General features: G+C 45.5%; 3 protein-coding genes and 1 long non-coding RNA gene across 5 annotated transcripts; all 4 read left to right on the top strand.

Moving 5' to 3' along the window:
* Positions 1-2,317: 2,317 nt before the first annotated feature.
* LOC119364930 (probable aquaporin TIP3-2) lies at positions 2,318-3,887 on the top strand. The gene is made up of 3 exons (XM_037630505.1): positions 2,318-2,622; positions 2,732-2,979; positions 3,280-3,887. Exons 1-3 carry the CDS (start codon positions 2,475-2,477, stop codon positions 3,679-3,681), a joined length of 798 nt encoding a protein of 265 aa, XP_037486402.1. The 5' UTR covers positions 2,318-2,474; the 3' UTR covers positions 3,682-3,887.
* A 1,275-nt stretch (positions 3,888-5,162) lies between these two features.
* LOC119364933 lies at positions 5,163-8,478 on the top strand. Its single transcript, XR_005175227.1, has 3 exons — positions 5,163-6,940; positions 7,097-7,220; positions 7,494-8,478. It is a non-coding gene; the product is annotated as an uncharacterized LOC119364933 (long non-coding RNA).
* Positions 8,479-13,616: 5,138 nt separating this feature from the next.
* LOC119364932 (UPF0426 protein At1g28150, chloroplastic-like) lies at positions 13,617-17,052 on the top strand. 2 transcript variants are annotated; one of them, XM_037630507.1, is made up of 3 exons: positions 13,617-13,795; positions 13,877-14,026; positions 16,745-17,052. In XM_037630507.1, exons 1-3 carry the CDS (start codon positions 13,730-13,732, stop codon positions 16,925-16,927), a joined length of 399 nt encoding a protein of 132 aa, XP_037486404.1. In that variant the 5' UTR covers positions 13,617-13,729; the 3' UTR covers positions 16,928-17,052. The 2 variants fall into 2 exon arrangements, with proteins under 2 accessions (XP_037486404.1, XP_037486405.1); XM_037630508.1 differs by having other exon boundaries at positions 13,618-13,795; positions 13,886-14,026.
* Positions 16,796-22,342, top strand: LOC119364931. Its single transcript, XM_037630506.1, has 2 exons — positions 16,796-16,928; positions 20,226-22,342. The coding sequence occupies exon 2, from the start codon at positions 21,664-21,666 to the stop codon at positions 22,072-22,074; it is 411 nt and encodes a 136-aa protein (XP_037486403.1). The 5' UTR covers positions 16,796-16,928; positions 20,226-21,663; the 3' UTR covers positions 22,075-22,342.
* Positions 22,343-23,496: the final 1,154 nt, after the last annotated feature.

Here is a 23,496-nt window from a genome sequence, read left to right as displayed (position 1 = left end):
TGCCATGTCTATATATGTATTGCAAAACTTAAGGTGGCATGGCAAAAAAGATCTTACTTTTTTTACCATGGTAACTACAGAGATGTAGAATAGCTACTTAAGTGCCATGGCAAAAACATATTAAAGTTTGTCATGGCTATCATATAGTTGTAGTACAAAACTTAAATTGCCCATGTAAATTTTTTTTGCAACGTCAAAGATTATAGCTACAAAACCAAGTAAAATGTCATGTCATGTACTACCTCCGTCCTGTTTATTGGTCCTCATTGTATTCTGTGTTAAATTTTGACCATAAATTTAACTAACAAAATGTTCATGCATGTCAATAAAAATTATATCGTTTTAAATTATATTCAAATACGAATCCAACGATATAATTTTTGTTGACATGCATTAACATTTTGTTAGTTAAATATTTGGTAAAAATTCGGCACAGATTACGAAGAGGACAAATAAACCAGGACGGAGGTAGTACATAGTTGGAAGCAAATAAGAGATCATAAACACTCAAAACTAATAAATGACAACATGGCAAAAATGGAAAATCTGTGTAAAAATTACCACGACACTACTTGCCATGATGTTGAGAAAAACCAAAGCATTGCAATTGCGTATAAATTTTGCTATGGTGCCTACGCAAATATATGCCATCATGTTCTTAAAAACAGTGCACATCATGGCAAAGTTAAAGAATTTGTTCATTTATTATGGCAAATTTAGATTTTTCCATGGGACATGCCAATTTTTTTAGGAATTTTGTTTTCTAGAAACACGGCAAAAGTGCCATAAAAATGCCATAGTACAAACAATAAAGGGAGAATTTGCCATGGTTTCTACAATAAAAATGACATTATAAACACATTTTTTTTTACATTTGTCATGGTCCAATTCAAAAAAGAATACCTGCATTTGCCATGTGAACACGATGACATATTCTATAGAAAATACAATTCAAAAAAGGTTGCATAGTTGTGTACTATTTATTTCAACAATGGCCATTTTATAGAAAACACAATTTGTTTCGAGAATTGTCATCAGACAACTATAAATTTGTTTCAAGAATTGTCATGATTTAGAAAACAGAATTCATAAATCGTCATGTGATGATTACATTTCTTCCTAAAATCTGCCATGTGTTGGGGAACATAAATTTCTGAATTTGTTGTGTGACCAATAGAAATTTCTTTCAAATTTGCCATGTTCAAGAGGAAAACACTTTCGCTCACGAATGCCATTGACCACTACAAGACGTTTTCAAGAAATGGCCAACGTTACAAATCGATAGCGTACACATTACTACTATGCTTCAGATGCCATCTTCAGAGCCCCATGTTGTCATGCCAGTAAGGTGAACCTGAACCTAACTGAACTGGACTGAACCTAAATAGAGAAAAACAAGAGTATGCTCACATTTTGACAGTACTACTTCGCTTCACATTGCAGTCGACACTAAGGAAATGGCGAGAGAAAGATGAGGAGAGGAAGTACCTCATCTGCCGCCTTAGATTATTCCATGGAGCTCCACACCCGTCACCGCTTGGAAGCCTGCTGGGAGGCGGCGGGATGACGCCACTGGAGAGGGACGATGCGAGCAGAGCAGGATGAGATCGGGGAAGATCTCGGGCGTGTCGCGAAGAGACGAAGTCTATACGTCTCGGCGTGGAGAGCGAGCTCTAAGTCGGCAAACATGGCGGGTCGTCCTCGTCGGGGTGCTTCATCTGCGCGCCGAGGTTGTCCTGAAGGCGGCGCTTGAACCCCAACACTAGCCGCTTGGTCGGCCGAGGCCCAGCACGTCGGTTGTCGCGTACTCCTCCTCCACCCGCTTCCGCTTCTGCACGGTTGACGCAGCCTCGCCGGTCGGCGCCGGCGATGCGCCCGCGCATGCGTCTTGCTGGTGTGTGTGGTCCCAACGAAACGGCTCGTCAGTTCCCGTGACGGCAAGGCCTGACGCCGTAACCCTGCAATACGGGCCAAGGGCCGTATATCAACCATTATCTACACTTCTAAGCCCGCCACGTATTAATGTCGGCCGCATGTGCACGTTGTACCATTGGTCCACTTAGCGAGAGCACACGAGCTCGGGAGCGCTATCGCCGTTCTCCCGCCCCGACCTCTCGCTTAACACCAACGTTAGACTACTCCGAAGGAAAATGATCACTGCTTACAGGAAAGGAAAGAAGAAGAAAACACTGCATGCGTAGCGTCCCCGTACGAGGGGCTCCTCTTCCCACGAACCTCGAAGCTTCGGAACCATATATCTCCAGATGTGATTGCGCCCACACGGCCACACGCGTCCCCTCCCACTGACCACCTGTCCCCTCCACCTCCAGCGTCGCCGCCTACAGCCTTAGCGCTAGCGCTGCAAAGAGCAACCCCCAACTCCAGGCGCACTTCAATAGCTTGCGGAAGAGTGCAGTTCGTCGCGAACTCGGGGATCACCACTCAGACAGAGGAGAAGGTCAGCATCTTGGACCATGCTGCCAACACGTTTCCCTAGCCGCGGTGCCGACAACGGTGCGGGGCTGGAGACCCTGCTGCCAGCAGCTTCCCGCGCCGTGCTGTCGGAGTTCATAGGCACCGCCGTGTTCGTCTTCGCCGCCGAAGGCTCCGTCTACGGCCTCTGTACGTGAAGAATTTGGTTTGATTGTTGTCACGCATCCTCTCGCGTACATGGACATTTCCCGGTGCTCTGTGTGCGTGTGTGAAGATTTTGGTTCTGTTTGTATGGCAGGGAAGATGTACAAGGACACGGGCACGCTGGGGGGCCTGCTCGTGGTGGCGGTGGCGCACGCGCTCGCCCTGGCCGCGGCGGTGGCGCTGGCGAGCGACGCCTCGGGCGGGCACGTCAACCCGGCCGTCACCTTCGGCGTGCTCGTCGGCAGGCGCATCTCCTTTGCGCGCGCCGTGCTCTACTGGGCGGCGCAGCTTCTCGGCGCGGTGCTCGCCGCCGCTCTCCTCAGGATCATCTCCGGCGGCGTGGTAATTAAGCTGTTCTCTTCTCAACAAGCGCTTTTTTTTTTCTGCACTGCGTTGCCTTTGATTAAGTTGTTTCGAGTTCAAGCACATTTGTCTGAAAAAGTCACCACGCTCAAATTCGTGGCCAGAAGCATTTACCGAGCATGGCACCGTTGCTCGGCTACATTTTGGTTGTTCTTGAGCCTACCAACAAATTCAAAGAAACGGTTGCGTATTTTCCTCTCGGCGAGAGTTGTCTGCACACACGTACACACGTCATGTCCGCCACGTCTCATTTCTACGTGTCTTGGTCTTGTCCTGCAGCGCCCCATGGGGTTCATGCTCGGCCACGGCATCCACGAGCGGCACGCCCTGCTGCTCGAGGTCGTCATGACGTTCGGGCTCATGTACACCGTGTACGCCACGACCGTCGACCGGAACCGTGGCGGCAACGTCGGCGCCATCGCGCCCATCGCCATCGGCTTCGTCCTGGGCGCCAACATCCTCGCCGGCGGCCCCTTCGACGGCGCCGCGATGAACCCGGCGCGGGCGTTCGGCCCGGCCCTCGTCGGCTGGACCTGGCGCCACCACTGGGTCTACTGGGTCGGGCCGCTGATCGGCGCCGGGCTAGCCGGCGCACTGTACGAGTTTGTGATGGCTGAACAACCCGAGGAGCCGGCGGCTGCGGCCACGCGTGGGCTGCCCGTGCCCGCCGAGGATTACTGAGCTGCGCTCTGCATCTGCTGTAACTAATTAGCACCTGCAGTACATATTACGGAAAACGGAAATAAATTCAAATAAAGAAGAGAGAGGGAGTCAGAGTCCGATTCCAAGCCGGTTAGTAATGGCACTTCGTGTTGGGGTTCATCACGGTGTGGTGTGATACTGTGATAACGACATACCGTGCGGGCAAGTAGATATAATGCCAGCCTCAGCTAGCACCTGACTCGTATCTTGGCTAACCCAATGTCTTGGTCTGAGCTCCCGGAGGACCTCGGCGACTCGATCCTCCGCCGCCTCCGGCGCCACGATGATCGCGTCTGCTTCGGCGCCGTCTGCCGGCAGTGGCGCTCCTGCGCATGGCGGAACAGCCCTCCGTCGCTCTTCCCGTGGCTCGCCTTACCGGACCAGACCTTTTACAGCTTGCCCGACTCGGCTTTCCGGCCGCTGTCGCTCCGTCTTGACTTCCATCGCCAGGTACCGCATGCCCAGAGCTCCTGCGGCGAGTGGCTCGCCTATGAGCGCATCGACGGCGCCTACACGCTGGTGAGCCCTTTCTCTGTGGCCACTGGCCACCACCATGGTGCTCCCTCGGCTATCCGCAGGACCGGCCTTGTCGGAGCCGTTCGTCAGGAAGCTGGTCGTGTGCTCGCCCAACCTTGTTGTTGCGGTCGTTGGTGAGGAAGGGATTCACAAGCTGGCCTTGTGCCGGCCAGGAGCGGCGTCCTGGGTGGTGATCGCTCACGACCAGCTGAGGCGAGTTCAAGACATACTAAGAAGACTAGGCCCGTAAGGGGTCCATTTTTCTGGTTTTTCTGGAATTTTTTTTACCTATGTTGTTTGAGCGACACGTTGCCTCCGTGTGTGCAGTACATCCTACACGGCCTTTCTTTGTTTTCTCTTTAATATTTGTTTGACTGCGCGTCACATGCATGTCTTGGTCCAGTTCACGTGAGCTTTTCTGGTGGCCTTCTAGATTTCCTGCGATTGTTGCATGGGCCATGCATGCCGTCACGTCTGCCTCACATGTTGTTGACTGGCAGTTTACTGATGGACACGTTGCCTTCTAGGCTTTTACCTTCTCTGTTGGGGCGACGCGTGTGCATGAAAGTTTTCTGGGATGTGTTCGATTCCATTCTTCCTTTGCTTGGACTGTTCAAGCACATTTTGTTTACTGCTGCATAGGTGTGGTGGACTCTCCTGGAAGGTTTTTCCTTAAAAAAGAGGTGTATGGGCTGATTTTATCTCATGCCAAAAGATTAGGTTGACCACGCATGACTCTTCTAGAGATGTATGGGTTGGTTTTGTTTTTAGCTCATGCATGCATGCATATGCCCACGTTTGCCTGTTGTATAGTTGTCTCTCTATGTTATGGATGGACACGTTGTGTTCTTGATCTTTCTGGTGGGTTCTTTTTTCATCTCCTTTTGCTTGCCTATAAGTAGCTCCTTGCTATGTTGGTCCTTCATTCAGTTTCCACGTCCTTCCCTAGATTGGTCTTCTCAATTCAGTTTTTGCCTCACTGCCGCATCCATTCTCTCCAGGCTCTAGCACCGTCTTGCCTCCGGCAATTGGAGACGAAGCATCTGGTCATGGAAAGCCGCATCAGGACGTTCGGTGCGGTGGTCATGGCGCACCATGATGGTCCGCCGCCTACAGCCACGCACCGGAGAGCACGGTAGCAAGCACCAGTTTGAGGTGAGGATATCGCATTGGTCTCCTGCTGCTCACATGTGAGGCCTCGGACGAGCGGCCAAATCCACGTGAGGTGGATGTTGCAGGCACGGCCATCTCCCCTTCCTTCCTTCCTTCTTTTTCCCTCCAACAACCATGTTATCTTTACCATGTCTTCTTTCCTTGTTGTATTGTTTTTTCACCCATTGGGATAGAGATGTTACCTCAGTCGGCAATGAAGCCGGTGATTTGTATTCAATAATTTTCGTTAATACGGTAACAACTTATTTCAGTCCACCTGACGGAACGAGTTTGCATCTGATGATGTCAGAACTTACGGAAAGTTTCTAAAAGAAATTATGACATGGTATTTTTCTTCACTCTTGATTTGTTCCATTCGTATTATCCACTCCGCCCTGTTAGAAGTATAAACGTGATTAGCTAGCGATAAGGAGATGGAGATAGACTTAGTTTAAACACACAATATCTTGCCTTATACTCCAAGCCTCTTCTACGTTGTACTCTATATATACCTCTACGAGGGTCAGATCAATACAACACATAATCTAGGCATCCTACAATTTCCACATGGTTCCGGTCTTGGCAAAACCGGTGGACTCATCACCGACGGCATCCTCTGACATCCGCAAGGTGCACCTTCCACGTCTGCAGCCCCGTCATAGCGCATTTTTTTGTGCCTCCAGCTTTGTGCGGCTTCATCATCCACGGCGACCATACCATCGACCATGGCTACATCACCCTGACCGGCTACCTCGACATCGACCACACGGCTACGTCTACAGCAACTCATCGGCAACAACTCCAGTCAACAGCGTCCGCGTCGTCACTAGCGTCCACGCCACTTCCGCTGTGACTGCGGGAGGGAATAGAGGAGAAGGCAGGAAGGCAACAGAAGGGGGCGCAGTCACCGCCCTAACTGCCGACCCATCAGAGACGCAGTTGATGATGGCGCAGCGGAGAAGACGACAAAAGAGCAAGACTTCAAATTCAGTCGTAGTCATCCGCTTCACTCCCGCTACGACTGAGGGGAAATGTTAGAAGTATAAACGTGATTAGCTAGAGATAAGGAGATGGAGATAGACTTAGTTTAAACACACAATATCTTGCCTTATACTCCAAGCCTCTTCTACGTTGTACTCTATATATACCCCTACGAGGGTCAGATCAATACAACACATAATTCTAGGCATCCTACAATTTCCACACGCCCTAGGTTCGTCCCCCGTTATAAAATTTGGAGCCTCCCGCTGAAGGTCCAAGGAGGTGGAAGCATGAACAATGCCCTCATCAAATCAACTTAATTGGATTCGAATTGAAGGATGACTTTCGAGAAAAGGTAGTACGCAACTTCATTTATATTATGCACTTGGCAGGGATATTCTCAAGGAATTGCAAGATGATGGGCTATACACTTCACATAGCCTGAGATCATGGTGAGTACATGGTCTTTTGACTTACTTTCTTTGTAGTTGTTTTACAAATTGAGGAGGGGTAGCAGATGGATGGCATTGCCATGCAGAACTGAAAACACTGTTGTATGACTACAGACTCTTCACTGGAATAAAAACAGGTGCGTGAGATGATAGATCGGGACAGACATGCATGCTCCAAGTTGTGAGCAGTTTTGTTTTTCAGAGAGATGTTTATCCTGGAATGGAAAATTTTCTTTTGAATATTTCTTAATGTGGCAGTTATGTGATGTTTGGTTGGACATGCGCATTTGCAGCACCATGGGGTACTCTTTGGCTGAAGTACATATTTTGTATCTTCTTTGGACCTAAATCAGACTGTTCAAGTGGTGTTTGCTCAGAACATGCAGGTGGAGCACCATGGGATGCTCTTTGGCTGAGGTACAAATTTTATATCTTCTTTGGTTTGCCAGAAAGCAAGATGTTGGAAGAAAAAAATATGCATCTTATGAACTAACCAAACAAGGCCTTAGAATTTTAATATCTTAGATATAATATAGGGGAAGGCGGTGTTTTTATTTTATGAAAAGAGTCTCATTACTTTAGAGACAATGATAGAATCGGCACTGTCATATATTATGGTGTTGCTTTTACTCTACCTGGACAATTTTTAAGTGTAACTATGTATAATTTATGGCTAAATCACATCGGCAGGGAAGCACTATCTAGGACCGTTTAGACACTACCTAGAAGAGTGTTCTGTCTACAAAGGTACAGAGTTCAGACACTACATAGAAGAGTGTTCTGTCTACAAAGGTATAGAAAGACTAATAGTTTCATTTCTCATGTCGACAGTCAGCTATAAGAGTGTTTTGTCTCATTTCTCATTTGACATAATGAACTGTGAGTTTGCCAGCCAAATGTCATACACAAAGACATACAGTGTTAATAGCTGACAAGAATATGGATTTCCTTCCTCTGTCATGATGTGCGGTATAGTTTATTGCCGCCTGGTGGTGATAGTCAATCCCCCTTGACACTATCTTATGTTAGCCCTTATTTTCACCATATTTCCTTATGCAGAGCCAAAGAAGGAAGAAATAACAACACAACCAAAAGAAACAAAATTAGGATTTGAAGGACGGGAGGGCAGCACTCTATTAATATTATGAATGATCTGAATTGCTGATCATTTTCTTTAAATAAAAAACACTACCAACAATTGAAGGATTGCTTGAATCAAAATACCCTTATACGGTTAATTTAGTTCTTTCCAACAAATTGTGTTCATAATTACCATACAATTTCTATTGACTTTAAAATATGTGAGGAGTGATTTATGAAGGCATGTTATATTCAACCTTAATATTAGTACTTAAATATAATTTCTTTTCTTTAGACATTCATTGAAGCTATTATTTCCTTTCCCTTTGGGTAAGCCAAGGACGCCTGCTACAACTAGAAGAAAGTTCAGTGGATAACAAGTTATTCCCTCTGTAAAAAAATGTAAAAGTGTTTAGGCAACTAAAGTAGTTATCTAAATGCTCTTATATTTGTTTACGGAGGGAGTATATATTACCCAAGAAAACACATAAAACCCATCAGCATAACAACTTGCATCAGGCACGCACTACTGCCCAGAGTCAAAACTTCCCAAAACTTAGCCTGCACTGAATAGGAATTGAGCTAAGGCAAAAACTACTCACTGATGCACCTCCTGCGGTCAGGGACAAAGAGCAAAACGAGTCTACAACTCCATGAGGAAGATGTTCAGCCGCGGTGCATCTAGCTACGCACCAGGAAAGTCGCTCACGCTAGGCAGTAGGCACACAGGATCAGACAGTGTCCTTGCACAGTCCACGGCGCTCCATCCCCCCATCCACCTCCAGCTCCAAAATCACCTGCTCCCCCGCAAGTCCTGCCGCGTCGACTACCACGCGTGGGCACCAGATCCGGCAGAGGTCGCCCTCGTGGGCTTCGTAAATCCCACCACCTCCGCATCAGCTGCCGAGCGGGCGGACCAGCGCGGGCTCCGTTGCTGCAGCGATGGCCATGGCTGACCGCCTGCTTCCGCACGAGCCAGGATCTCCTCGATATTGCACGCGAGGCACGCGGTCTTGGCTTCGGTCTTTGGGAGAGCTCAGTCTCTGGCGGTCAAGAGCACGAACGAGAAGCAGGGTGCCGGCCACCGGCGTGACCCGTGACTCCGGCAGATCGGGTCACGGGCGAGCGGCTGCAGCGGCGAGCCCTAGCACGCAAGAGAGAGGGCAGGGGAGTCGTGACCGGTCAATTCACTAGAGGAAATGATTTGGGGAAGATGTTCTGGATCCATCTCGTCCTCTCTCTCTCTCTCTCTCTCTCTCTCTCTCTCTCTCTCTCATATTGCGACGCGCTCAGCCTCAGAGTACAGCGGGCGCAACTAGCATACGATCATCACTTCAGGTGCAATCGTGCAATCGTGCGATCCAACTATGTGGACCCTTGGATGAGAAATGAGCTGTCCATATTTAGCAGCTTGGCCTAGATATGTTCTCTCAAAGGAATTTGCATACATGACATCCAGTGAAATATTGTTTAATTTCCCGTCAAAAAAATTTGTTTAATTTACATGTGTTCGTCAATGTAGCAACTCTTATTTCTAATGAATCTGATCTAGCAAAGGTTTTTTCTTGTTTTGTACATTTCTGCTTCAGGATTTGCAGCATAATCCGTTTTAACTACCATAATGTGAAATCTCTATCGAGAACACTATAAAGACACACATATGCAAAACGTACAACAATTCTGAAGAAGTCCATAAAAGCAAATTTCAAACAAATCAATGGAGCGCAGCGTGCCGCCGTGCACTACTCGCTAGTGATCTTCTATCAAGGCAAGCTCTACGTCCTCCAGGAGACCCGCGGCCACCTCCTCTCCGTCTCCGTCAGCGAGGACAGAACCGGCGAGCCGACCGTGACCCGGGTGGATAGACTTATGCACGTCCCTACATGGGGCTACATCGAGTCGCCGCTGCAATACCTCCTGGAATCTGACGGCGCGCTGCTGATGGTGCGCAGAGAGGATCCTAACACACGAGACCCCTTACAATTCTTGGGAGACGGTGGAGGGCGTTTGCACAAGGTAGGCGCGGGCTTGGAGAAGCCCACTGAATTCACGGTGTTCGCGGCGGACTTGGCGGGATCACGGTGGACGGAGGTGAGCAGCGTCGGGGAAGTCCGGGTGCTGTTCGTCGGGCAATGGTGCTCCCGAGCTGTACGCGTCCCGGACCAGTGCAAGGAGTACGTCGCGGGGGACCGTATCTTCTTCGTGGACGCTCATGCTGCCCGCGGCTACGCCGACCCGTGCTACCGGAAGAAGGTCTGGTTTTACTGCAGCGTCCACGACATGGGGGAACCGCGGTCTCGAACGTATCTGAGGATCAAGGTACGGCCGCTGAAAGGGTTTCCCGTTGCGTGGCTGTTCCCTCGTTTGGAGCCGGTGATGAACAGCTAGCCTGAACGGTTATCCTATGCAAAAAATTGTTGTTATGCTAATAGTTTTTCTTTATTTTTTTATCTATTCATCTTCAATCATGACAGTACAACAAAAATTAAAAATAATAAAAATTACATCAAGATCCGTAGTCCACGACTATAAGCACGAAAGCGAGCCGAAGGCGCACCGCCGTCATCGGAGTCGGGCAAACCTTGTTGTAGTAGACAGTCGGGAAGTCGTTGTGCTAATTAAGGCCCCATATGACGAACGCACAAGAACAACAACCGTCACCGATGAAGAGTAGTATAGATCGAAAGGATCCAACTTGAGAACACACAAACGTAGACGAACGACGAGCAGATCCGAGCAGATACACCAAACACAGGTCGACTGGAGACATGCCTCCACACTTCCACCGAAGATGCTAGACGCACCGCCTTGGCGGGGCTAGGCAGGGAGAATCGTATTCCATCTTCAGGGAACCGCCGCCGTCTCATCTTCCTGAGCAAGACACAAACCCTAACAGAATTCAAAGAAATGTTTGAAAACGGAGCCCTCCCACCGACAAAGGCTGTGATCCACGACGCCCCCATGGCCCTAAGGCCACTGGAGACGAGGTGGACAGACGGCGGCAGCGGTGGGAGATAGATGAACCCTAATAATAGTTGGATGGGATGATTTGGGTATGTGCACCGGTTGATAAGGCTTTTTTATGTAATAATTCACATCATCTAGAGAAAAAAAAACTTTTTTTCCTAACCAGCCGAGTTACACTCATTTCGCGATAAAAAAACCATTCAAGTTCAGATTGAATGGCATCACATATTCACATCTACATGAATAGGAGTTTCCCTTTACTTTTCGGTAAGGGTACAAAACCACTCAAATTCAGATTCATTCCTCTGCCCAGATACTTGCTCTCCTCTACAAGCAGAAGCAACAGTGCTCTTCCTTGTAGCTAATGCAACTCAACTCCTTCAAGTCAATCAACCCACTTTTCTTATTGATAACCTGACTCTTGCTAAGGTTACGACAGTTAGGAATGTGGCTCGAGACATAATTCATCGGTCCATTAGGAAGTCTCTAGCAGATTACTTCAAAATCACTAAAGACCTTCATCCTCGGGTGTATCACATCTCTAGAGAAACAAATGACAAAACTCACAATGTTGCTCATCATGTTCTAAATAATTATGCAAAACCTGCTTTTAGAGATATATGGCATGCCCTATAATTTCCTTGCTTTCTCTGCAAACTTCTGGGGTTTTATACTCCATGTTGTAAACTACTCCCTCCGTCCCATAATGTAAGACGTTTTTTGACACTACACTAATGCTAGAGAACATCTTACATTATGGGACGGAGGGAGTATATTTGAGCTAAATGAATTTGGTGCCTTGGGCGCCTTGTAGTGTTAAAACACTATGAGTAAGCCAGGGACATGTAAAATCTTAGTACAAAGATCCAAATGTCTAGTACTTCCTCTGTTTCAAAGTAATTGAAGTTCTAGGTTGTCTTAAGTCAAACTTGTTTAAGTTTGACCAGGTCTAGAGAAAAATATATTAACACCCAGAAAACTAAAGTACTCTCATGAGATTCTTTATAAAATGTATTCTCGTATGACATGTATTTGTTATTGTTGACCTTAGCATACTTTTCTATAAAAGTTGGCCAAGTTAAACAATTTTGACTTAGAACAAATCTAGAATTTCAAATATTTTAAAACGCGGAAAGTATAACCAACCTCTTTGCAAATTTAGAACTCTAGACTATTTTTTGAGTAGAAGACCAAATTTTATAATCAAGTAAAACACAGTGCATCAGATTATACAAGGAAATCTTAGAACAACTTCTGAATTTTTCTATTTCTTGAGAATAGAACAATTATTGACCTTTTTTTAAGGAACAACTGATGACTAAGTAGACAATTTTTTCCTTTGAGGGGACTAAGCAGACAAGTGCTTCACAGTTCGATGCTCGTCTAGATAGGTTGGGCCAAGATGCAGGCCTGGCGGCTGTCGTACATCACGACCCTTCTTCATAAGGCCCATGCATGCAGACCATGTGTAATAATTCACTCCACATGGTCCGGGTCCTGAAGGAAACACCTACAACCTCCACTTCGGGCGCCTCTATGTCTTTACTTCACGCGAGACAGAGGGAAGTCTCGCCCGAAGGGAGGCGCGAGATGGGCTGACCTAGGTGCACCGGAGGCCACAAATCTCAGTTTTACTTTCACATTTTTTTTAATTTTATGCTTTATATTTTACTTCTGTTTACACTTCCAAATATTCTAAATGAATATAATACAGAAAACACTTTACATAAAAACATTTAAAAAAATTGTTAAATGTGTATAGTGAAGGTGTTTCTCATGTATACAAAAAAATGTGTATAATATTTTTTGATCATGTATTAAAAAAATATTAATCAAGCATTTGGAACAAAAATTTAAACAAGTATTTGAAAACTGTTAATCAAGCATTTTTAAAATATTTAATATGTATAGAAAAAGTATTGGCCATGTATTAAAACATATTTTAATCTTGCATTTAAAAGATGTTAACCGAGCATTTGATATATATATATATATATATATATATATATATATATATAAATATATATAAATTAAATGTGTATACAAATATATTGACTATGTATTAGAAAAATGTTAGTCTTATACCTTAAATATGTAATCAAGCATCCGAAAACGTTAATATGTGTACAGGAAAAAATGTTGACCATGTATTAAAAATGTTAATATTGTATTTAAAAATGTTAATCAAATATTTTAAAATGTTTACAAAAAACATTGACCGTGTAAGCAAAACATGTAAAATTTGTATTTAAAAATATTAAACATGTAATAGAAAAATGTTCTTGACGTATACGGAAAAAGTAAAATGAAATCCAAAAGAAACAAGGAAACACGAAAAAACCAATGAAAACCCAAAAAAGAAACATGAAAAAAACCAATGAAAGCCCAAATAAGAAACAAAGGAAACCAAAGAAAAATAAAAAAAAAACCCGAAGAAACAAGTGCAAAAGAATGAAAAATAGTGAAAACCGATAAAGAAAAACAAAAGAAAACCGTTGAAAACGAAAAAACTAAGAAAAAAAGGAAAAAGGAGAAAAAAAAACAACCCAATGAAACCATGAAAGAAACAAACAGTAATCAAAGAAATAAAAAAATCAAAAGTTTAGCGACAGAAAGACAGAGAAGAAATAATGAAAAGAAAAAAAAATCCGAATGAAGACGTCAGCAAAGAGATCGACCAACGAACGAGCGAGTAACACTCTGTTGGGCCGGCTCATACGCCTGCGCGCTGCTAGTCTCGCTATAAGCGAGACATAGCATTCGCGCTGCACCTCTGCGTTCGCCCGCGGCTCCAGAAAAGATCCCCTCCGCCCCCGACCCCGAGGCAACAAGGGCAGCTCGCATTTCGCCGCTCACCGAGCCCTCGAGGCGCGCTATCCATGGCCACGTACTACCCTTCCGGCGCCTCCGCGCTCCTGCTCCCCGTCCCGCGAACCCGCGCCGCCGTAATTTCCAGCGCCTAGCACAGAAACCCTCGATTGCTCAAGGCAGAGCTGAGCCGCGCCGTGCTGATGTGTTTTTTCTAGTTTCCGCAGAGGTTTCCCGGTCCGGCTTCCGGGAGGAGCTCTCCCTGTGCAGCTGTTCGGCCGCAGCGGAGGGGAAGGGGAGCGGTGGGCGTCGTGCGAGCATGCTTCAATCCTTTCGGGGACGAACGCATCCTCCGGGAGGCCTTGAAGGTAACTTCTGTGTGAAGCTGGCCGGGTATTGGGGTTGTTGAATTGGTTCCTCGGCTTGACGTTTATGTACAGTTGAGTATACGGTTCCTTGATGTGCATGTTTGCTCTATGAAATTGTTAACTGTCTGTTAGATTTAGATCCATCAGTTATGCTTAGGTAATCTCCCGTGTAGTTGCAGATTTATAGAATTTCTAGTCTTCGAAAAGTCCTTTCTTGGCGTGCGTATATAAAAGGGGTAGTTTATTGTAATTGGTTACTTCTCTTATCCAAAAATAATTGGCTACTTCGATGTTCATGGAGTGAGGGAGCTCAAAAGAATGATACATAGGGTTCACTCTTAACTGCAGTTGTTATTATCTTCTCATCAGTATAGAGAAGGGGATAAAAATTAATAACTTCCATTTAGATATGTGCGTGTGTGTGTGTGATTCTCTTTGTGTAGTAAATGTTTGATTGATAAAGTTCTTGCTCAACAACAACAACAACAACAACAACAATAGCAAGCTTCCACACACACCTGTCCATAGCTAGCTCTTTGGTGATACTCCAATCCTTCAGGTCTCTCTTAACGGACTCCTCCCATGTCAAATTCTGTCTACCCCGCCCTCTCTTGACATTCTCCGCACGCTTTAGCCGTCTGCTATGCACTGGAGCTTTTGGGGGCCTGCGCTGAATATGCGCAAACCATCTCAGACGATGTTAAACAAGCTTCTCTTCAATTGGTGCTACCCCAACTCTATCTCGTATATCATCATTCCGGACTCGATCCTTCCTCGTGTGATCACACATCCATCTCAACATACGCATCTCCGCCACACCTAACTGTTGAACATGTCGCCTTTTAGTCGGCCAACACTCAGCGCCATACAACATTGCGGGTCGAACCGCCGTCTTGCAAAACTTGCCTTTTAGCTTTTGTGGTACTCTCTTGTCATAGAGAATGCCAGAAGCTTGGCGCCACTTCATCCATCCGGCTTTGATTCGATGGTTCACATCCTCATCAATACCCCTATCCTCCTGCAGCATTGACCCCAAATATCGAAAGGTGTCCTTCTGAGGTACCACTTGGCCATCAAGGCTAACCTCCTCCTCCTCACACCTAGTAGTACTGAAACCGCACATCATGTACTCGGTTTTAGTTCTACTAAGCCTAAACCCTTCCGATTCCAAGGTTTGTCTCCATAACTATAACTTCCTATTTACCCCCCGACTATCGTCAACTAGCACCACATCATCCGCAAAGAGCATACACCATGGGATATCTCCTTGTATATCCCTTGTGACCTCATCCATCACCAATGCAAAAAGATAAGGGCTCAAAGCTGACCCTTGATGCAGTCCTATCTTAACCGGGAAGTCATCAGTGTCAACATCACTTGTTCGAACACTTGTCACAACATTACCGTACATGTCCTTGATGAGGGTAATGTACTTTGCTAGGACTTTGTGTTTCTTCAAGGCCCACCACATGACATTCCGCAGTATCTTATCATAGGCCTTCTCCAAGTCAATGAACACCATATGCAAGTCCTTCTTTTGCTCCCTATATCTCTCCATAAGTTGTCGTACCAAGAAAATGGCTTCCATGGTCGACCTCCCAGGCATGAAACAAAATTGATTTTTGGTCATGCTTGTCATTCTTCTTAAGCGGTGCTCAATGACTCTCTCCCATAGCTTCATTGTATGGCTCATCAGCTTAATTCCACGGTAATTAGTACAACTCTGAACATCCCCCTTGTTCTTGAAGATTGGTACTAATATACTCCGTCTCCATTCTTCTGGCATCTTGTTTGCCCGAAAAATGAGGTTGAAAAGCTTGGTTAGCCATACTATCGCTATGTCCCTGTGACCTTTCCACACTTCAATGGGGATACAATCAGGGCCCATCGCCTTGCCTCCTTTCATCCTTTTTAAAGCCTCCTTGACCTCAGACTCTTGGATTCGCCGCAGAAACGCATGCTGGTCTCATCAAAGGAGTCGTCCAGTTCAATGGTAGAACTCTCATTCTCCCCATTGAACAGCTTGTCGAAGTACTCTCGCCATCTATGCTTAATCTCCTCGTCCTTCACCAAGAGTTGGCCTGCTCCGTCCTTGATGCATTTGACTTGGCCAATATCCCTCATCTTCCTCTCTCGGATCTTGGCCATCTTATAGATGTCCCTTCCGCCTTCCTTCGTGCCTAACCGTTGGTAGAGGTCCTCGTATGCCCGACCCCTTGCTTCACTAACAGCTCGCTTTGTGGCCTTCTTCGCCATCTTGTACTTCTCTATGTTGTCTGCACTCCTATTCAGGTATAGGCGTCTGAAGCAATCTTTCTTCTCTTTAATCGCCTTCTGGACATCATCATTCCACCACCAGGTATCCTTGTCTTCGCTTCTCCTTCCCTTGGACACTCCAAACTCCTCCGAGGCCACCTTACGAATGCAAGTCGCCATCTTCATCCACACATTGTCCGCATCCCCCCCTTCCTCCCAAGGGCCCTCCTTAATGACCCTCTCCTTGAACACCTGAGCTACCTCCCCCTTGCTCGCTGTCATAAAATCTTCCAGCTCCATCAAATTTGGGGGTAGAAGTTTAGGAGGAAAAGCAAACAAAATGCAGGGATGAGTAGTTAGAGATTTTGGGGAGTCATCACATTGACAATAATCTCTGGATTTTACAATATGTCGTTCTTGAAGCAATAACACGTGTTTATGTTTTGCCTGCCTTGTATGTAGGAGCCAGTTGCATTCATGGGTGGCGTGTTTGCTGGCCTCTTGAGGCTTGACCTGAATGAGGATCCTCTCAAGGAGTGGGTAACTCGAACGGTAGAGGCTTCTGGAATAGCTGAAGAGAATAGTGCTGAGGAATCAAATGAGGGAGCTCAAAATGATGGACCCCAACAAATTGAGATTGAGTGAGGTGCATTAGTTGCCTTTTGCCCTCCTTTACAGCCTTACTTGTAATTTATCCTGAATATTTGTAATATCTAAGCAATAAAATGGTTGCCCATATTTTTGTGTTTATAGTACAGCTCTAAGTCAAATTATTAGCACATTGTCATTATTTACTAACTTTGCCTCTTCTTAGTGGGTATAACACTAAATACTATATCTTATTAGTTCCCTTTGTATTTTGGGTCAAACTTTGACCTTATATTTAACTAGCAAAATACAAGTTATATACCACAAAAACAGTATCATGGGAAACATCTTTAGAATACAAATCCAACAATAAGTTTTTTATGGCATACAACTATATTTTGCTAATCAAATCTATGGTCAAAATTCGACACAAAGTATGATGGGCCCCAATAAATCCAGATGGAGGAAGTAAGAAATTATTATAGACAGAACAAATTGAGCCGATTGGAGATACATACTTCTATTTGTGAGTTCTGGTTAAATGTTGCAGTTATAAGAAATGCAGCTTTTAGCCTTCTGCTGAGACTTCGTTATCCCTTTTTTAAGCCGTATCCCTTTTGAGTTACTTTTGGAATATTTTCACTTATGGGGTTGAAGCAGTATATGTTGGCAATTAAGCAAGATAGCCAGAGAGTGAATTTCTCAGCCGTTCTGTGTCTTCTTTTTGGTAGTTTAGCTTAACTTAACTTAACTTATTTTCAATGCTTTTTCATCTTTTCTTCTCTTTGTGTTTGCATTGTCTTTTTTTTTTCTAGTTTAATTATAATTGTACTTTGCCCCTTCTTGGCATTCTTCTTGTAATGGAACATGACACACGCTTTGTGGTGTGCTCGAGAAAAGTTTAGCAAGATAGCCATATGAACATGGCATGTCTTGTTTCTTCAGTACGTGTAGTAATTCTGGCCCCGCTTTCATGCTATTTTTCAAACTGTTGTCATTTTCAGACCCACAAAATGAATAATGTTTTTTCAGCAAAAAGAGAGGACAGAACCCATCACAGTGATTGATGGATAACTAGATGATCAAACAGTCATGGCCTTTCAGTGGGTAGGCACTTTCCTGTTCAATTTTGCTTGCATTGATTAGACATTATGATCTAGTTTTGGAAGTCTCGAAAATGCATTTATTTGCACTGGAGCTTGACTACCAAAACAGTGTGTTTTTCATCACCTTGTGCTGTCTTTCATGATCTTCGTCTAATGTGAGCTTGACTATTAAAAAATAGTGTGTTTCTCATCATCTTGTGATGTCTTTCATGGTCTATGTCTAATGTGACAGAAGTATACTCTTGGCCCATGCATCATGTGGCTTCAGGTAAAGTGTTAGGTTGAGTCTAACTATGGAAAAAGGCTCTCTTGCATCTTTTGCTTCCCCTCCCGGTCTCTATTCTAGATTGACCGTCTTCGGATGCATCAGTTTATTATGCTTATGCCTAATATTAATAGTTTAATACTGGCTAGTTACTTCAATTACCTTACCCCTGACATGCGATAAGTATTCTGTATTGGGTTTGACATGGATATTATTTAATGTTTATCACTTTAGAGTTTAGACGTAGTACACTAGTTCAGAGTTGAAATTGCATTGTGTATGACAGGTTGACAGCCATGACTTACTAGAAACAGTAGTTATTGCATGGATTCATGACATGTAGTTTTGAAGAATCATTTCTAAGGGGGTTAAAAACTGCACAAGGAAATGTAGTAGTCTGCCATATTAACACCCTTTACAAAGGGGAATTTTTAGCCCACCAAACTGCTTTTGAGGAGCATTACTGTTGGACATTGTTTTTCTGTGCACTCAAGAAAGTAAGATTTGTAGTTCATTTCTGATTTTTGAAGTTGGCCTGAGATAAAGGTCTTGAGACTCGATACGTCATTCTTGGTTTGAATGTAGTTTCTGGACATTGGTTGACCAATGGTTTCTTAGCCAGATTCTTGCTGAAATAATTTATGTTTTCAAAATATGATGCATGTGTGTTGTGCTATTTTAAAATAAGTATGTGGACATTCGTTGATCAACTATTTTGTTTTTTGCAAGGAAGAACGTGTGTTTTATTCTAATGATAGTAACTTTTTACTAGGTTGATGTTGGTATATATACTCTTGATTTAATCTAGGATGGCACTATTTATGTAAATTACTTCTATGCTTCACACAGATTTCTCCAATGATCAGTAGTTCTCTGTTTAACCTTTTCAAAATAATATACCTAAATATGTGAAGCCTTACCTGAGGTGGTCTGTTTTTCTGAAGTGTCATGGAATATTGTTACCAGGAGAAAGCTATGGATACTGCCATTTTGCTAGGTCAATGAGCAATGAAGTCTTGCCACCAATATTTTCAAACTGGGAGAAACATAGGCTTGCGTGTCTTGACATGACAGTGCAGACAATGGTGTTATTTTACAAGCCTTGACAATTCATGCTTGTTCAGCACTGTACCTTTATCAAGATTGTCTTCAGCACTGTACTTTTTTCACTGTTCGATTCCAGTTTCCTCAGTTGGTTCGGTTACTAAGTTTATCCAGACACTCATGATGTGGTCAAGTTGTCCCAACACTCATAATGTTAATGCACCAAATATTGGAGATTTCTGGATTTGGGAGCCGACCTTCTCGATTTCTTGGGCCTTAAAAAGAAGTTCACCAATTACGAAGACCTGTCCAAAATGATTATCTTTGCTTCCTATCTTTTATGAGCAACGAATGTGTCGTTCCATATAAGGTTCTGCCTTTCATGCTTTCAGTATTTGGTTCATCCCCTTTTTTTTATTGTGTGCATATGTGGACTGGAAAGTAGGCGATCATATTTGCCTCCATAACATGCTGTTTGGCTTTTTTCGTCAGTGGTCTTGTCACTTGTACAGGAGCACTCCTGTATCTACATCATTATGCATTGACTAAGTACTACTCCCTCCGTCCCATAATATAATAGCGTTTTTTACACTACATTAGTGTCAAAAACGTTCTTATATTATGGGACGGAGGGAGTACTAATCAGCTCTGGTACGGTGGTGGTTGTTCTGTGTCTGCTGGGATATTTGTGGCCTCTTAACTAAATGTGCCATGCCTTGCCAACTGACAGTTTACACGATGTTTAGGCTGGTTGCTGTTAATGCACAAATGACCCACATGTACTATCTCCGACAAATTGTCCATTTAATTAGAGCCAGTAGACTTCCCTTTCCACTTGGAGGCCTCTGTTTCAAGCCCAAACTTTTCTTAGTTCGACTTCGACGTAATCGGACCCCGTTTTTTCAGTGTTTCTGGCTGATTGTTTGGTTTAGCTGTGCAGGGCCTAGCAGGCTGTTGGGCGGCGCTTTCCAACTAATAATCGGATGATGGACAAGGATCTAGCTGCACAGGCCTGAAGCCTGAAGGGCATCCTTCGCTTGTAAGTTTCCGACTGCAACTTGCTTGCGAGCTGTGTTATTATGGTTGTGGAATGGTTGGCATTCCAGTGCCAGTAGCTGTTATCGTCGCTGTTTTGACCAATGACGTGAACACAAGTGATAACTCATTGCAACTGCTATCTGCCTGACGATGACTTCATTTCCTCCCTAGTTTGTTATGCTTCTTGTTGGAGAAGGATCGCCTTTGAATGCTGACCGAAAAACGCTGTGAATTCACATCCAGAAAATTTCCTCCAAATAGGTATATAAATTTGAACTTCAGTTGGTACTAGTAGCAGTAATCAATTCGGTATTCAGAGAATCATATAGACTGAAGTGTTGCGAATATGAGTATTATTATGCCTTACATGTAGCATAGAGCATAGCACACACATCATTTGCATTGGTCACCGCAAATTTGGTTTTAATTACATCGTTTTCGTTTGCAAAGTTTTCCCTCCCTAAGGAAGAATTTCCTTTTAGAGTTGGACTCTTCATCATGTACCAACTTTTTATATATTTAAATTGCAATTATACCTCTCCCCCCAGTGCTCGTATGTGTGAACTTGACTTGCTACAGTGAAGAAGGAACTCTTCGACACCAAGCATGGCTGAAAGCTCTTCGACACCGGGGTCATGGGATACAGTTCAATGTCGTCCTAATAAATGACAATGTTGTGGTCTTTTAAATCAGTCAATCAATCAAGCAATCAAATATTTTATTTTATCATCTTCATAGTTTAGTTTCCCTCGAGCTTAAGAGACCATAATACCACAGACACCTGGCTCGGGATAGAAACAGGTCCTTGCAATCAAACTACACAGACACAATCAGAGCGGCATCCTGAGACGCCACTGTCAGTACACCTGTCTTTTGGTGCCGTGGAGGGAGAGCTACTGCTCATGCAAGTGACCTGATCATTATCGTGCCATTGTCGTGCCCAACTGAAGCACCATCAGGCATCCATCCCCGAAATTTTGCAAGGAAGGATGCCATCTGAAACCCACAAATCATGGCAATGGCACCCCCTTTGCTGTTTCGTCCACGGCTCCTCACACGCACTGTCACGCTTCACGCCCCACCCCCGTACGTTCATCGCCATGTTGACACGCATTTGATGTTCACCGCAGTTAGGTAGCCCATGCAGATGGTTTCCGTTTCCATGCCATGCCCCATGCATCCTTTGCTGATGATGACTTGACCGCCTATATAAGAGAACAGTGTTACCGTGACCTCACCTGCACCGGTAAAGTAACTAGTGGCAAGTGGTACTGTAAAACATCACATCGTCGCACCGTGACGGTGTTCGGCCGAGCCGGTCGATCGACACGGCAGCCAGCATGAAGGCGTCCTGCTTACTGGTCGTGCTTCTGCTCGCCGTCGCCACGGGGAGCAGGCTCTCGCTCGCCGCCCGCGAGGGCAGCACCCTGGGCGGCGAGCTCGGCAAGCTCATCGCCAAGGCCGGCAGCTTCCTCACGTCGGCGCGCCGCGCGGGAGCAGACGGCTGGCACTCCGCCACGGCCGCGGAGGTGGACGCCTCGGCGAAGAAGGGGCACGGCCATCCGGCGGGGCCGAGGAAGCGTCTGAAGAAGTCGTCGGTGAACTGCATCCCGGCCGACATGTGCCGGAAGAAGAAGGTGCTGTGCGGCAAGCGGTGCTACAAGACGTCGCACGCTGCCGGCGCCGGCCTCGACCACGTCCCCTCCAACCGGTGCGTCGTCAGGTGCAAGAAGTGCGTGCCCACCTGCTAGATCGATCGTTGGTTGCTCCTACCCTTCCCTCTTCTGGGTTACGTGTCGTGTCGTGTCGTGGTGCTCGATCCGTGCATGCTAGCTACATTTGCTTTTCCTTCCATAGGGTTCATGCATCAGTTGAATAAGCAGGCGGGCTTCCCGCCATCATGCATGCAGTATAGGTAGTGGATGGGTTCTACTCTAAAAGAAATGCACCACGGTTGTGTGCTAAGTTTGAACGTGATCTCATCCCATCTTCTCCCCTGGTGATGAGTAGTTTCCTGCACGTGATAATGCCGACTCTACGTAGTGGAGAAACGAAACCGTGGGGCAATGCGATCGTTGTGTGCAGCTTTCCGAGACGCAAAAGTCATGTGGTCATGCGGTTGTAGGGCATGGCGACTCCCGCGTCATGACGGCTGTGGGGATGAGGGAGACCTCAACCTGAACGAACCAACTGTTGTTCTAGTGTACTATACGAATTATCGTCACGTGTTGTTTGTGGACGGATGGTGGTGCCACTAGCACTCCTTTCCAGTTCGACCCGTTTTGCTACTCTGGCACCGTTTTCCTCGCTGGATGCCACTGTGCCAGCAACTCGCTCGGCCCATGACCATGCATGGTTCATGCACATGAGATGAAAACCTACGTGGCTCCAAGACAAAGCCCCTTTTGCTGTTACTGTCGCTGTACCATAATAACTGTACGTAACCCCTCAAAAAAATCACTGTGCGTATCTGGTTGCAGTTGAGGGTTTGAGCTTTGAATGCCGATCGTTTTCCAAGTGGCACGCAGGCTGCAGACAGCCGGAATCCATGGATCGTTTTCATAATACTCCGTACCATGAAACTTTCTTCTTTCGTCGCTGCTCGATCAAATCCTTCATGTGAACGTCTCTCGCCCTGAACCTGAAGTCTGAACCATGGACATCAGAAATATCGTTCATGCATCCTACTAGTAGTAGTACCACTGTGCTAGCTAGCTATCGTGCATTTACTCGTCGACCCGTGCGGCCTCCGTGATGTCCACTCGGTTGCTTGCCTGGACTAACCATTTCACGAACATGGCTGATATCTTCTCTCTCGATGGGAACATAAAGTAGTACGTACGTACAATGTTTGCACGCTCGAATGCAAGTCAGTGAGCTCTACCGAACACTCTAGATGGTTCGCGCGGGGCCTCGGTGCTACGTTCCCCGTCGGTAACTGTTAGCAGCAGAGTATGGATTGACAGAGCCTATCTATCGTGGTTCGTGGATCCTTTCACCAAGGATTTCGTTTCCTCTTCCCGCTGAAAGTACTGTGTGGTTATTCAGTCAAATCATATGGCTGGGTACTGGAGTACGTAGTAGTTATGGTGGTCAAGTGGCCAGGTGGAGACTGGCGCGGAGACAGGAGCCGACAGCTACAGAAGAGAAGCACAGTGCGCCTGCCGCTCGTG

This window comes from Triticum dicoccoides, chromosome 2B (genome assembly GCF_002162155.2).
Source record: "Triticum dicoccoides isolate Atlit2015 ecotype Zavitan chromosome 2B, WEW_v2.0, whole genome shotgun sequence".
Lineage (NCBI taxonomy): Eukaryota > Viridiplantae > Streptophyta > Magnoliopsida > Poales > Poaceae > Triticum > Triticum dicoccoides.
This window is presented reverse-complemented; position numbering and strand designations above follow the sequence as displayed.

Excerpts from the sequence above, each read along its gene's own strand:
- LOC119364930 (XM_037630505.1), top strand. The coding sequence starts at position 2,475 with ATGCTGCCAACACGTTTCCCTAGCCGCGGTGCCGACAACGGTGCGGGG. Across the intron at positions 2,623-2,731 it reads AGGCTCCGTCTACGGCCTCT|GGAAGATGTACAAGGACACG; the intron begins GTACGTGAAGAA and ends TTTGTATGGCAG. Across the intron at positions 2,980-3,279 it reads GGATCATCTCCGGCGGCGTG|CGCCCCATGGGGTTCATGCT; the intron begins GTAATTAAGCTG and ends CTTGTCCTGCAG.
- LOC119364932 (XM_037630507.1), top strand. The coding sequence starts at position 13,730 with ATGGCCACGTACTACCCTTCCGGCGCCTCCGCGCTCCTGCTCCCCGTC. Across the intron at positions 13,796-13,876 it reads TCCCGCGAACCCGCGCCGCC|TTTCCGCAGAGGTTTCCCGG; the intron begins GTAATTTCCAGC and ends TGTTTTTTCTAG. Across the intron at positions 14,027-16,744 it reads TCCTCCGGGAGGCCTTGAAG|GAGCCAGTTGCATTCATGGG; the intron begins GTAACTTCTGTG and ends CCTTGTATGTAG.
- LOC119364931 (XM_037630506.1), top strand. The coding sequence starts at position 21,664 with ATGAAGGCGTCCTGCTTACTGGTCGTGCTTCTGCTCGCCGTCGCCACG.